Source organism: Stegostoma tigrinum, chromosome 12 (genome assembly GCF_030684315.1).
Source record: "Stegostoma tigrinum isolate sSteTig4 chromosome 12, sSteTig4.hap1, whole genome shotgun sequence".
Taxonomy (NCBI): Eukaryota; Metazoa; Chordata; class Chondrichthyes; order Orectolobiformes; family Stegostomatidae; genus Stegostoma; species Stegostoma tigrinum.
In genome coordinates this window covers 58,366,605-58,382,019 of record NC_081365.1, presented here as the reverse complement: position 1 = coordinate 58,382,019, position 15,415 = coordinate 58,366,605, and the positions used below count along the sequence as shown (strand labels likewise).

Here is a 15,415-nt window from a genome sequence, read left to right as displayed (position 1 = left end):
AAGAAGTTACCATTCATATATTCAATTGCAATAATGGTTGAAGATTGCTGATAAAAGAGAATTGCTATTAAAGTGTTTTGTGCTGCACTTATCAGGACAGCGGCAAGAATTCTGTAATTCAAAGGCAGCACCACTTTATACTGCATAAGAAAAGGGTGCACCTTGGTTGCGATATTGACTCTGACACTGGTCAAGGTGTTGCCAAAAAGTCTACACAGGGAACTATTGTCTCATGTTTCTGTTCATTTTTTTTAAAGTGACAAAGTCTGGGCATAATTCTTTTTTCATGAGGAAATATTTCGGCACATAAATATATGTAGCTTCTATTCAGTGTAAACAAGCCACATTGCTGATCTTAAATTAGTTGTCATTGAAATTAATAGTATTTTTAGTATTGTTCAGCAAATGCCAATCAGACTGACGCTTGCCTCCAATTCTGTAATTTGACAGCATTTACTGAGTAATCCTGAATGAGCAACCAATTTAAGATTATCAAAACTAAAGATTATCAAGAATGTTTGCTCCCATTATTAAGTTTCAGTTGTTGTAAGACTCAACCTTTTGTGAGCCAAGGAAAATTTATGCTGATGTGCCAGGTCCAATTCAGAGAGGAAGTTTGGGCTGCGGTACTTGAGCTGATTGGGAGCTAATTTGGTGATATCTGCCCTTGCTGACATTGAAATGATTGTAGAATTGGTGCCAAAATGGAAACTTGTCAGATTACTTCGTTTAAGTATTCCTTCATGGGCCCAAAATAATACTTATCTAAAACATGACATTGAGATAATTAGTCTACAAAAAATGAATTCAGAGTTGGCAGATTAAACTGCATTTACATTTCTAATTAAGATATTGGGCAAAGTAATTCCATCTAAACCACTCAAGTTTTGGAGCATCAAATCTGAAGTTGTTTACAAATTGAAAGCAACTTTGTAGGTGTCTCTTCTGGGATGGGTGCCGAAGAAAGTGAAAATGAAATGGTATAGGAATAAGTCCTTTTTTCTTTTAAAAATGACTATCACATGAGAGCCTCATTCAGTGCGGGCAATCATCAATGATGAAACACAACATCGAATGGTCAATACAGCCTTTTGCCATTTGAAAATAGATTGTTTAATGACCCAAGACTTCAAACCTCCAGCCCTCCTGTATTTGTCAGAGACATGGACAATGTACAACGGATATCTCAAACCTGTAGAGATATATCAGCAATAATGCCTGTGCAAATTCCTGCAAATCCAGTGGCAGGATATACTCTGTAATATCGGTGTACAGACCAACATACCCAGTATCAAAGTATTGGTTATGGTCAGTCAGCATTATTCGGCATGCCTCACCATACATGAGCCTGACACAACATTCCCAAGGCAATCTTTGTGCTTTGAGCTGAGTCATGACACATGGCTACCAGGAGGAGAGAGGAAATGCTTCGAGGATGTCTTCAAAGCCTCACTAAAAAAGACAACATTGCCATTGACTCTTTGGACTCTCTTGCTCCAGACTGCCCAAACTAGAGAAGAAGCATCTGTGAAGGGGCTAATCATTTTGAGAACCTTTGCTCAGCCAAATTGGAGGCTGAACAGTGAATGGAGCCTAAAAAAATGAGAGCATTGCACCCAGTCACTTCTTTGAACACCTCTTCTCTGCCAGTGGCAGTATTTTCAGATCCAGCATCGCATGTTTGGTCCCTGTGATATAAGGTGTGAGCTTCAGTAACATCATTTAGTTTAGAGTTCAGATTTTAAACTTATGGCATATGGGTTTGAGTCTTTGTGCATGAAGAGGTTAACTTATCAGTATTTCTGGAACCATAATGTTTTGAAATTAGTCTGCGAGAAAGAGTTCCTGAAGTGTCATTGGAAACTTGTTTCTATTGAGAGTTTCATGAGGGGACAGAATCAATCCTGAAAAGCATTAGAGATAACAAGGTATAGAGCTGGATGAACACAGCAGGCCAAGCAGCATCAGAGGAGCAGGAAAGCTGATGTTTCAGGCCTAGACCCTTCTTCAGAAATCACTATCACTGAAAAACATTAGCCTGTATTCAGTTGGGTGGATCAGGAATTGATGTTTGCGTTCACTTTGGGGAAACCCTGTTGAAAGTTTAACATTTGAATTAGGTTCTCTTGGAGAAAGAAGTTGGGTCAGAAAAATTAGAAGAATGTAAAGGTTTTAGTTAAAAAATTCCATGCCAGAAGTATTTGGTTAGAATGCTTAAGCATTTATTTGAACCGGAGGAAATCTAAACTTAGCTTTGTAAATATTCTGGAAAGACCCTGTCAGTTTCTCAATGTTAGGAATTGAAAGCAACAGTTAAGTTAAATCTATAGATATTATAGTAAAGATAAATCTCTGTTGTTGAAGCACTGTAAAGGGATGATGTTGGTATGATTGGAATATTATAATTTGACTATGTGTTTTGACATTTTTCAAGTACCAGAATAACCATAATGTACCATCAAGTACCAACAAGAATAATATGGAAATTGCTTGGTAAATTCTTCCTTGTCTTTTCTTTTTGCACGAAACGTTCTGTTTAATTATTAAAGCCAAAATCTGCTGTATCATCGACTTGTGCTTCCATGAAAGAGCATCTTGTTAAGTTCATAAAAAGAACAAAACGACCAATTAAGCCAGACGTTAGTCTGGAATCTGATTTGAAATATCAGGTTGTAACAACAGCTGGGAACATTACATTCTTCTGCACCCATAATTCCAGAGTTGAAGAAGATTGTTCTTCATCCTGAGAGACCGCTTTGGAATGCATGCACTTCATTCAAGTGTCTTCTCATTTAGACGACTTCAGTAAATGCTGAAAACTACCCTGGCATAATTCATTGACCTCAGATGAGAAAAATATCAGGAACTATTAAGGACCAAATTATGCTCGAATCTGTACTTCAAAGAATGCTGCATATCACATTCGGTTAGGCAGTGTTCATGAAGACCTAGCAAGCAAGTTCTGCATCTGGATGAAGTTTCTGATCAGTTTTGGTTTTTATCGATTTGGAACTAACCAACAGTAGAACATAGAACACAGCACAGTACAGGCCCTTCAGTCCACAATGTTGTGCCAAACTTCTACCCTAATCCTAAGGTCTATCTCACCTCCACCCCTACCTATACTATCATCCATAAGCCAATCTAGTAGCCGCCTAAATGCTCCTAATGAGGCCGATTCCACTACCCTCTCCAGCAATGCCCTACACTCTCTGAGTAAAGAACCTACCTCTGACCTCTCTCCTATCTCTACCTCCACTCACTTTAAAACCATGCCCTCTCATAATAGCTACCTCCACCTGAGGAAAAAGTCTGTGGCTGTCTACTCTATCTGTACCTCTGATCATTTTATACAAGTCCAGCAAGTCGCCTTTCATCCTTCATCGTTCCAAAGAGAAAAGCCCTAGCTCTCTCACCCTCTCCTCGTAAGACCTTCCCTTCATTCCAGGCAACATCCTGGTAAATCTCCTCTGCACCTTTTCTAACACTTCCACATCTTTCCTGTAATGAGGCGACCAGAACTGGACACAATACTCCAGATGTAGACGAAGCAGGCTTTTGTATAGCTGGAGCATAACTTCACGGCTCTTGAACTCAATCCCTCTATTAATGATAGCTAACACACCATATGCCTTCTAAACAACTCTCTCCACCTGGGTGGCAGCTTTCATGGAACTGTGGACATGAACCCCAAGATCCCTCTGCTCCTCCACACTGCCAAGAATCTTTCTGTTAACCTGTATTCTGCCTTCAAGTTTGACCTTCCAAAATGAATCACCTTACACTTTTCGGGGTTAAACTCCATCTGCCACTTCTCAGCCCAGCTCCGCATCCTATCAATATCCCTTTGTAACCTAGAACAGCCCTCCAAACTGCCCACAATGCGACCCACCTTCGTATTGCCTGCGAACTTACTAATCTACCCTTCCACTTTTCATCCTAATCATTTACAAAAATCACAAATACAAGAGGACCCAGAACAGGTCCTTGTGGTACACCACTCATAACTGAGCACCATGTTGAATATTTTCTGTCCACTACCACACTTTGTCTTCTAAGGGTCAGCCAATTCTGAATCCAATCTGCCATATTTCCTCCTATCCCATGCCTCCTTACTTTCTGCGTGAGCCTACCATGGGAACCTTATCAAACACCTTACTAAAATCCATGTATACCACATCCACTGCTCTACCGTCATCCATATGTTTGGTCACATCTTCAAAGAATTCAGTAAGGATTGTGAGGCATGATCTACGCCTCACAAATCCATGCTGACTATCCCAAATGAAACTGTGCCTTTCCATATGATCATAAATCCTATCTTTCAGAGCCCTTTCCAATAATTTGCCCACTGTTGACGTAAAACTAACTGGCATGTAATTTCCGTGGTTATCTCTATTCCCGTTTTTGAATGAGGGAATGATGTTTGCCTCTCCTCAATCTTCCGGCACTTTACCCGTGGACAGTGAGGATGAGAAAATCATTGCCAAAGGCCCTGCGATCTCTTCCCTTGCTTCCCATAGAATCCTTGGATAAATCCCATTGGGCCTGGGGGACTTAGCTTTCTTCAAATTCCTCAAAATTCCTGGCACATTTTCCTTACTAACGTTGACCTCCTCTGGACTACCAGCCTGGTTCACACTGCCCTCCTCTATAACTAGGTCCCTCTCAATTGTGAATATCGAAGAAAATTATTCATTAAGAACCTCTCCTATCTCTTTAGGCTCCATGCAGAAATTCCCTTTGCAATCCTTGATCAGCCCTACCTTTTCTCTGATCATTTACTTGTTCCTCATGCATGTGTAAAAAGCCTTGCAGTTTTCCTTGATCCTATCCACCAAGGTTTTCTCGTGCCCCCTTATCGCTCTCCTAAGCCTAAGCCCTAAGCCCTGTATTCAGCTTCTTCCTGGATAATTTGCATCCCTCCAGAACTTTTTCTGTTCCTGGTTTCCTATACCTTACATAAGCATCATTCTTCCTCTTAACCAGTCGTTCAGCCTCGAACAAAGGCTCCCTCACTCGACCGCATCTTCCTGCCTACTCAAGGCAAACATACCGAACACACGCAGTATGCATTCCTTAAACAATCTTCACATTTCAATAATGCTATTCCCTGACAGCATCTGTTACTATTTTATGTTACCCAGTTCTTGCCTAACAGAATTGTAATTACCCTTCCCCATTATAAACCTTAACCTGCAGCATGTATCTATACTTTTCCATGAATATTGTAAAAGTAACAGAGTTATGATCACTGCCGCCAAAATGCTCTCCTCCCAACAGGGTTAACACTTGGCCCAATTCATTGCCAAGCACCAAATCAGAAGTGGCCTCTCCTCGTGTTGGTCCATCTACATACTGTGTCAGGAATCCTTCCTGAATGCACTGCACAAAATCCGCTTCATCCAAACTATTACAACTAAAATGTTTCCAATCAATATTTGGAAAGTCGAAGTCACCCATGACTACAATGCTGTGATTGCTGCACCTTTCCAGTATCTGCCTCCCAATCTGCTTCTGCATTTCTCTGCAACTGTTAGGATGTTTGTAAAAAAAAACCAACAAAGTGACTGCTCCTTTCTTGCTCCGGACTTCAACCCAAATTGACTCATTATATCATTCGTGAACTGCCTTTCAGTAGCTGCTACACTAGCTCTGACTAGCAATGCCACTCCCCCGCCTCTTTGAAAGCATCTAAATCCCAGAACTTCCAGCAAACATTCCTGTCCCCGAGTTACCCAAGTTTCTTTAATGACCACAACATCATAGTTCCAAGTACAGACCCATGCTCTTAAGTTTATCCGCCTTATTTCTGATACTTCTAACAGTGAAGTATACACACCTCAAACCATCCCTCTGTCCACAATTATGCTCCATTGACGGCATTTCTTTATTAACTACCTCACTCGCTGTTGTGTCTGTTGGAAGGCTGAATACCTCATCTTCTGAATTCCAAATCCGGTTCCCCATTCCCTGCCAATCTAGTTTAAACCATCCCGTATAGTTCAAACCTCCCTCACAGGATATTTGTGCCCTTCTGGTTCAGATGCAACCCGTCCTTCCTGTACAGGTCCCACTTTCACCAGAATGTGCTCCAATTATCCACATAATGGAAGCCCTCCCTCCTACACCAGCCCCGTAGCCACGTGTTTAGCTGCACTCTGTCCCGATTTCTTACTTTGTTATCATGTGGCACTGGTAGTAATCCAGAGATAACTACCTTGTTTGTCCTGGACTTCAGCATCCAACCTAACTCCCTGAACACACTTTTCACATTCTCAATCCTTTTTCTACCCATGTCATTGGCACCGATGTGTCCCATGACTACTGGTTGCTCACCCTCCTCCTTAAGGATCTTGAAGACATGATATGAGACATCATGGACCCTGGCACCTGGGAGGCAACATGCCATCCGTTCGTCTCATTTGTGTCCACAGAACCGCCTGTCTGTGCCTCTTACTATTGAATCCCCCACTACAATTGCATTCTTATTCTCCCCACTTCCCTTCTGTGCCACAGGGCCAGGCTCAGTGCCAGAGACCTGGTAGGTTCCCCCCCAACTCCACCCCCCATCAACAGTATCCAGAACGGCATACTTAATATTGAGGGGAACGCCACAGGGGATCCCTGGCACTGACTTATTTCTGATTTCTTTATTAACTACCTCACTCGCTGTTGTGACTGTTGGAAGGCTGAATACCTCATCTTCTGAATTCCAAATCCGGTTCCCCACTCCTTTTCCTTTCCCCTTCCTGACAGTCACCCAGCTACTTTTTCCCTGTACCTTGGGTGTGACCACCTCCTGAAAACTCCTCTCTATCATCCCCTCAGCCTCCCGAATGATCCAGAGTTCATCCAGCTCCAGCTCCAGTTCTCTAACATGTTTTGTGAGGAGCTGGAGTTGGGTGCACTTCTCGCAGGTGAAGTCAGAGGGGACACCAACAGTGACCCCTTCCCTCCCACATCCTGTAGTAGATTAAGTAAATGTTAGAAAAATTTAAATGTTATTGTTTTGGCTTGCAGTTGAAGTATAATAGTTTTTGACAGACTAATATTCCAACACTGAGATGTGCTTGGGCCTTCATTAACATGATACTTATGCCTCACCCGGGAAAAATTCAGTTCATTTCTTCTTCTGATAATATCTAGGCATTTGCATCCAATGGAATGTCTTTGTTTACAGCTAGTCTCTGTAGGAAATTCATTTATTTAAAAATTCAGCACTAATTATTTTCATTCTGCGTGGTCTTAATTTTGCACATCAATGGGCATACTAATATTTTCACGGACAGCAATGTATTTTAGAAAATTGGCCACGTTGGCCTTTCTGGAAGAAAGGGGGATAATTTCCTAATTACACAGATTGTGTAAGACGGAGAATATCTGGAAAGAAAAGACTGACTGATTTAGAAGCATATTTGTAATTGTAGTTAATTTATTCTCCAGTGTTTCTCCATACATTATACAAGTCAGAATGTAGCTAATTATATAGTGATCTCACTGTGCTATGCATGTCTCCACCCATGGTAAAGGACCTGATCTTCTTCTTCTTATTTTATAGCCAGATTATTTGTTTGTACTGGTTAAGTTTCCATTTCCAAGCCACTCATAATACAACCTGATATATGTGGCATACGTATAGCACTTTCTGTCCTTCAGGTGATCACTTCTGTTATGAACTGGCACTGAAGTAGCATTCCGGTAACTGCAGCGCATATTTCATGACCAATGGCCACGCATGACCTCTCAGTGGTCCAATGAATAACAATTTTCATTAGTTCTTATTTGGTCCCTTTTTAGTTTTGAATGTTTCAATTTGAAAATGACTAGCAGTATAATGTTATGTTTGAAATACAGATGCAGGGGATAAAATAACATTTCAAGATGAAAATAAGATCCATCTCTAATATTTTTGTAGTTCTGGCTTGCGTACTTGCGAATACTTATTCCAGAGTTCATGGGTTGTAAACTTGAAGTCAGGCTCAGCAATACTTCCCCCTCTGTCCTGTTTGAGAAACAGTGGCTGCTTCAAATTGTTTCTCTTATCGGACACAGATTATTCTCTTCAGATCTCTGAAACAATACAATTGTGCTAAACTTTTACATAGTTCAAAACCTTAAAACTGGCTGCTACCCAAAGGTGTTGAATCATGCTTTGTTGTTAGGTATTGTGTTAGCACAAATAATTAACTTTTTTAACTGTCTCAATGATTAACTTACGCTGCTTTCATTCTGTCAGATTTCTTGTGAGATAAGAAGAACTATTGACAGCGTAAGGAAACTATGACCAACATATAAAATGTTTGTTGAACTTTAAAAGGTGTTTGTGATTCATCTTGAGGTAACTACAGTCTCGTTCCAAAAGCAGCAAAATCTACTGATGTTTCTGACTCTGAATGTTGAGAACTTCAGGCATCTCAGTTGGAAAGTGCACTATAATTGAGGTTAGCCGGAAATGGGAGGGGGAGTGAAGAGATTACAGAATAAGAAAGAGAGAAGCGGGAAGGATTTCAACAAAACTCCAGTGCATAAAACATAGTACACACACTGCATACTGTTGCCAAAGTTTTGAAGCTTAGTCATAGCCCTTTGTTGGAATAATGTAAAATTATATTGATTACACAGTGAAGCAGAAAGAATTGCAAACAAGTCGTAGTATCTTACAGGAAAGCAGTGAATATGTGGACTGCACTTCTAGGTAAATTTTGAAGTTTTCCCATCTCTGTATTGTGATGCAACCCGAGCAAAACAACTCAGTTTTTGAACTGCAGCTATCCAGTACGTTGTCAGAAATTCTTGTTTCACGAATGCACAGGTAAATACTAACATTAATTCCATCATACAAATAACTCAGTATCTGAATGTCAGTACTCTCGAGTCTGAGTTATGAAATGCACTTATTACAGTATGGCCTTTGGCTTCTCAAAATCCCTTACATTATTACTGAAGCCTTTTGCAAAGAGTGATTATGTTCTTCCTTTTTTGTGCCAGTACTTTAACCATGTGTCCCTGCTGACATTTTTGCATAATATACGTGATAAAAATTTAATGTAAATCACACTGCCAGGTGACAACGCAAAATCAAAATTGAATCCTTTTCCTCAGAGGGGCTACATTCCTGTAGGTTTTTATTGTGTCTATTATCACTTTGGTGTTAAATCAACATGTAAATTTGGACAGTGATGTGTTAATAGTGTTAATAATGTGATGTGTTAATAATGTGTTAACAAAACAGATGTAGTCTCACCAAAGGCCTGTGAAATTGCAGCAAGACAGCCCTGATGCTGTACTTGAATCCTGTTGCTACGAAGGCCAGCATAGCATTTGCCTTCTTCACCTACTGCATTACATACTTTTAGTGACTGGCATATAAAAAAAAAATCACATTATACCTTCCCTTTCTCAAACTACTGCCATTCAGATGATAACATGCCTTCCTGTTTTTCTACCTGAGTGGATAACCTCAAATTTATTCACATTATACTTGCAGTGCCCTGCGTTTGCCTACTCATTCAACTTGTCCGAATTCACAGTGAAGCATCTGTACATTATCCTCACAGCTCACGCTCCCACCCACCTTTGCGTCATCTGCAAACTTGGGGATATTACGTTCAGTTCCCTTATTCAAATCACTAAGAAAGCAATTGCCTAATTCTAAACATCATAATCGGTATTTCATTCAGGTTTCAGGCCAGTAGCTGGGAAAAGGGAACAAAAATATGACACCACTGCTGACGTTAAAAAGATAAGGAAAAAAGATGCAACAGGTGAGAATGCTGAGCCAGTTTCTGCTTCTGCTTCTGTGCTGTATGGCTGTCTGACTGCATGAGTAGGCTTTTTGTTTTGCACATCAAGGGAGGTAACATTTATCCGTGTTGCCACACATTGACTGATTCTATTGACCAAATCACACCCCAACTTAAGGCGCTTGGGGTTTCCCCTGAATTAATGCAGCATCCTTATGAGATTTCTTCAAAAGCAAAATAGCCAAACCGCATTCACTTCATTGACTATGAAATGAATTTCCCTTTTACTCAAAATTCTTTACTTGCCGTCACCTTCACAGCAATTTGCTCTCACTTTAACACAGTTTACAGTTTTCTGTAGTTTCTGCTAAACATGCTAGTCACATTTAAAATGCATTCCCAGCTTCCTGGAGCTTATTATTTTCCTTCTTTTGTATATATCTCCATGCCACACACTATTGTTATTGTAAAAATGAGCAGAAGATCAGTCTCTGAGCTTCTGTAACACAGCAGCAGAGAAGTATAGTAGAGTAGCAATGATTTTTCTCTGCTCCCTAGAGGGGAACATCAAACTTAGCCTGATGCCTCCAATATAAGCTTATTTCAATACTTGTCATAGAGATCAATTGTAAACACAAACCTGGCTTTGATTGCTATAGTATAGTATCTGAGAACAGAACACCAATTTTTCTTCAGATTACCTTGCCCTGTGGCCTATTCTGTATCATGCACACATGCATTGCATAATTTAATACTTAGTAAGCCTGGGAATATCATCATTGATAAATCGATGCCCACGTGTGAAGAGTATGATTTGAAAGGTTAAGTGAAAATGGGCACCATTTTCTGATTAAACCTTGTCATCATTAATGAAAGTTAATCAGCAAGTAGACATATTGAAATGAGAACATAATCGGGTAACGATATAACAAATACATTAGTTATGTAAGTATAGGTGCAGAAAAAAAATGTGCTGATATTAGAACCTTGCGTGGCTGTACTGTGCTTATTGAAAATTCATCTAAAGAGGGGGTAATAAACTGCAGTGCTTCCAACAAAAAATTCAGTTCTGCAAAATGTGTGGGTGATTTGCCATAAGGGAAACATATATCATGTTTCTAACTGTCAAATTAGAAGTTGTTTCTAAAGACCGACAAAGAACTCGGAAGAAAAGACATCGGAGTTAAATTGTACGTTCTCTGTATTTTTGAATTAGCCATCATAATAAATGTCACTTTTATTCTGTCGACAAGGAAGTCCAACTCGAAAGATAAGCAATTCCATTAATCTAACCTTTAAAATGAAGTGAAAAACCAAGAATAATCTTGTTGGATACAAACTCGAAAGCATGAACTTACGGCCAGTTATGCTACGTTAGGCTGTCGGATATCACTTCAATATCCAGGTGAACATTTTTCAGTGTAAACTCAGCTTCACAGATTTTGTTTGATAAATTGCAGAGCTAACTAGCTGTGTAAAATCATTCATAATTTCTCCCTTCTATTCCTCAATCTACGGTGCATTCTATGGAACATATTCCCCTTAAATGAACCGCCATTGAAGCTTTATGGGGCTATTTGAACAATCTGAATAGCTCCCTGCCTCGACAGTGTTTCTCTGCAGTTTCTCGAGCACAGCATTTATTATATTTAACATTTTAGATTATAGAATGATAATTGCCAGTTGTGAAGAGTAGCATTTTCAGACATAAGGATGTAATTAAAGATATTATTTCCTTCTCTATATTTTCTCAAATTGTTCTATTTCCTTTTATCCACTACATGATGTTTTTAAGATGTGGCTGGTTGAGGGCTATTAGCAGCACTCTATAACAAGATGCTTGACAATATTGAGAAGTATTTCAGGTTGACTTTTCCTTTGCCACATTGAAAAAGTGACACTCTTTCCTTGGAGTTCTTCTGTGGATTGCTGATTGGTATAATTGCAGTTCCCAACATTGCATCCTTGTAACCCTTGAAATTTATATGATTATTATGCAATAGCACTGAAAAGAATGTACTCTTGTATGCACCAATCCGCTATAGTTAACCAATGTGGGTCACTTTGGATATAATTAGACTGTGTTCATGACTGGCTGTGAACTGCTCTGTATTTCTAAATGTATGCCATTTATTATGAATATTGTTTTAAACTGGAATTATAACCCAAAAATAGAAATGCAATTGAATTCGGAAGCATTCTGTCAGTGGTCATGCAAAGTAACAGCATGTTGGAAGCAATTTCCACACCACACAGCTCTACGACTTCCAGATAAGTGTATTTATTTCTAACTATATGTCTAGGTTATTGTATTTCACGAGAACAGATACAATATAATTGTGGATGTTTTCATTTATTCCAATGTAACTGATGTTTCAGATGTTGACTGTGGCTTGTCTTCGCCTTTGTTTTGTCCACAAAACTGTTATGCAGCTACCTAATTGAGTTGTTGCTGACATGGAACTTAAGCACAGTTCTCCTGTCTCAATTTTTTTTTCATTTATTCATGGGATGAGGGCGTCTTTGGTAAGGCCAGCATTTATTGCCCATCCCTAATTTCCCAGAGGGCAGTTAAGAGTCAACCACATTGCTTTGGGTCCAGCATCACATGTGGGCCAGACCAGGTAAGGATGGCAGTTTCCTCCCCTGAAGGACATTAGTGAATCAGATGTTTTTTTCCGGAAATTGGCAATGAATTCATGGCCATCATTAGACTCTTAATTCCAGATATTTATTGAATTCTAGTGCCACCATCTGTCATGGCTGGATTCAGATCTGGACCTCCAGAACATTACCTGGCTCTCTCGATTAACAGTCCAGCAATAATACAACTAAGCCATTGCCTTCCCAGACTAAGGACAGGAGAAACCTTTATAATGTCACAAACATGAATATGTTGTGCATGTTTTAAACAATACCAATAGAGAGTGATTCAAAATGGCAACTCTTACTAATGGAGAGATTCAATTGACAATACTAAGTTACCTTGGCTTTACTTTTGCTGGCTTTTGTTGGATCTGCACCAGGGAGCAAATTGTGAATAACCAACGTTGTATCTAGTAACATACAATATATTGTGATATTGTTGAAACTCTATCAAGTAGCAGCAGTATTGGTAATAGAGTTACGTTGAGGTCTTATTAACAGTATTTGTAAGCCTCATAAGTCTACTTTATTTACTTGCAGTTAATTTTTATATTGGTTTAATCATTAGGAAGAAGGGAGGTAAGTTGTAATAGATTTGTTGTGATGGAGAAAGGGCTAAAGACTGATATCTAAAAATGGATCATTAAAAAAATTCAACAGTAAGCTCAGTATAATGAGACATGGATTTATTTTGATAGGAGAGTAATCAGAATTCAAAATTCAGCATTTTGAATATTTTTCCAAGAGCATTATCATTATCCTGGTTCTGCTGTTGCTGAGACATATAATTAGATAATATGGTGAAAATTCTTGCTAAATTATTTAAAGAACATAAAATTTTGTACATCAATTTCATTAGTTATGTATGACACTGTAGTTTGTTTTATTTGCGTAAGTATTGTTTAACAAAAAATACTTAAGTGAGGAGATTGAGGTCAGTTGTTCCATTTCCCTGTGTTGCTGCAATGTATGTGTACGAACATCTTTCTGCAGAGTGTGAGTTGGATCTTTGTAAGTGTTTCTCACAATTCTATACAGAGAGAACATTGATAACAATGGTCTGAGTATTGGTGTAATTTTATTGTATGCTATTGATAGTGACCCTTTTTGTCATTTAATACTCTGTTCAGCAGTTATAGGTTGAACTTGATTAGGGCAAGAATTGCCTGTATTTCCTGCCATTATTCCATTGAATCCTCAAAATTTGATGAAGATTAAAGGAAAACAGCATGATAACTGTGTTACCAATGCAATGTGCCACAGTTTGCAGGTAGCAGTTTAGTTCAATCTGCAACACTAATCTCCAACGTGGGAATGGCAAGGAGGCAGGTCCCAAATTCACTTCAACTGGAAAGGCAAACAAACCTGATTATGTCGGCATCAGTCTGATCCACACCAGCCACTCAATCAAGTGAGTATATTTGTCCCCTACAGAATCTGACTAGAACATGCTCTTGTACAAACATAAAGAAATCAGAAATTTTGCCTTACATCACGGAGCATACGTGGAATCTCTTCTACTCTTAACCAGCTGCCATTGGTGAATTTTAGATGGAGTCTCAAACTGATGTTCAAGTTGATATTATGAATGATCCTTCCTTGGTATCAAACACTGAAGTGGGTCTTGAATCCTGAATTTCTGGCTGTTAAGGGGTAGGGTTGTTTCCTACGGCTCCACAAGACCACCTTGTACCAGTAATGGAATCCTGTAATGTGTGCATATCTTCATATCAAAGTTCTAGCAGAGGAAAAGGCTACTCTAGCCTTTGCAGCTGTGATGAAATTTTGTCCCTTGCAGTAATACTGTAGAGTAATTTTTTACAAGTTTGTCCCAGACATTGTAAAACTACCCAGTATCATTTCAATGAAATTATCAAATTTAATGCTGATCACCTTCTGTTGCAAATGTCCAATATTCTCAGAAAAGTTTTTGTTTGTTTATGCAATGTGGATTTTGGTGCCAAAGCCAGTGTTTATTGCACATTATAAATTGCCCTTGGGAAGGTTAAGGTGAACTACCTTTTTGAATATATCTATAGGTTTGTCAAAAAGGAACTTCCAGGATCTTGATCCCATGATTATTAAAGAATGGTAACATAGTTTGAATTCAGGTCAGTGTGCAGTTTGGAGGGGAACTTCCAACTTCCAATGTATCTGTATCCAACCTCCTTCTCAATGGTGACGATTCTGCATTTGGAAGGTGCTTTCAAACTCCACTTTGTATCTTTTCGATGCTACATGTGCTCCATTTGTTGGGGGGGAATAAATATTGGATAGGGAGCAACAAAGATAAGATGTAGGCAAATTGAGTGGAAATTGATTGGATTTGATTTGTCACACCTTTTCGTTGACATCACATATCTGGTCTAATTTCCACAGTATTGAATAAATGCTCTGACTGTACCAGAACAGCTTAGCTAATGTATAGTTAGTTCTGGCACACACGTCTTCCGTGCAACTGCCAGAATGCTGTCTGATACTTTAGCTATTTCTTCATATCAAATTGGGTGAAAACCAATATCTATGATGCTGGACACTTAAGGAGAAATCTAAATTGGATTATCCATTCAACATTTCTAATTAGAAAGAGTTACAGGTACTTATACATTCCTTCGGGATGTTTGGGACTCCCATCATTGAGGGTGAGGCTATTTGTGCAGTCTCCTCTCCTGGTGAGTTGTTTAATTGTCTGCCAGCATTCTTCATTGGATGTGGCAGGATTATAGAATATTGACCTGATCAATTGAATGTGGGATTGTTTAGCTCTGTCTTGCATGCAGTTTTAGCTATTTAACATGATTGGATCCCTTTCGCTTTGCTCAGTTGGCACCTCAATTTCAAGGATGCATGGTGGGCTCCTGGCAGGCTCTCCTGTGCTGCTTAGAACCAGAGGTAATCACTGCCACGGTGGAAATGATGTAGTGAGGGAAATGCAAGACCATAAACTTCCAACTTATGGTGGATTCTGCTATTGCTGATGGCCCATCGTGTCCTGGATGCCCCTGTTAGTTCTGTTCTGCTTG

At 39.3% G+C, this 15,415-nt stretch overlaps 1 protein-coding gene across 11 annotated transcripts in view; it reads left to right on the top strand.

Annotated features, from left to right (window-relative positions):
• The window catches only part of dmd (dystrophin), a 1,835,475-nt gene that overhangs the window by 232,870 nt on the left and 1,587,190 nt on the right, over positions 1–15,415 (top strand). For 3 of the 11 annotated variants that reach the window (XM_059650345.1, XM_059650341.1, XM_059650340.1), the window contains exon 1: positions 9,745–9,767. The exons of 2 other annotated variants lie outside the window; for them this stretch is intronic. Coding sequence is in view for 1 of the 9 variants with exons in the window: in XM_059650348.1 (XP_059506331.1) it covers positions 9,684–9,767 (84 nt within the window). In the remaining 8 variants the exon portion in view is untranslated. Of the gene's footprint in view, positions 1–9,683; positions 9,768–15,415 lie in introns of those variants that run through there. 6 more of the 11 variants (XM_059650343.1, XM_059650342.1, XM_059650346.1 and 3 more) reach the window with 4 other exon arrangements.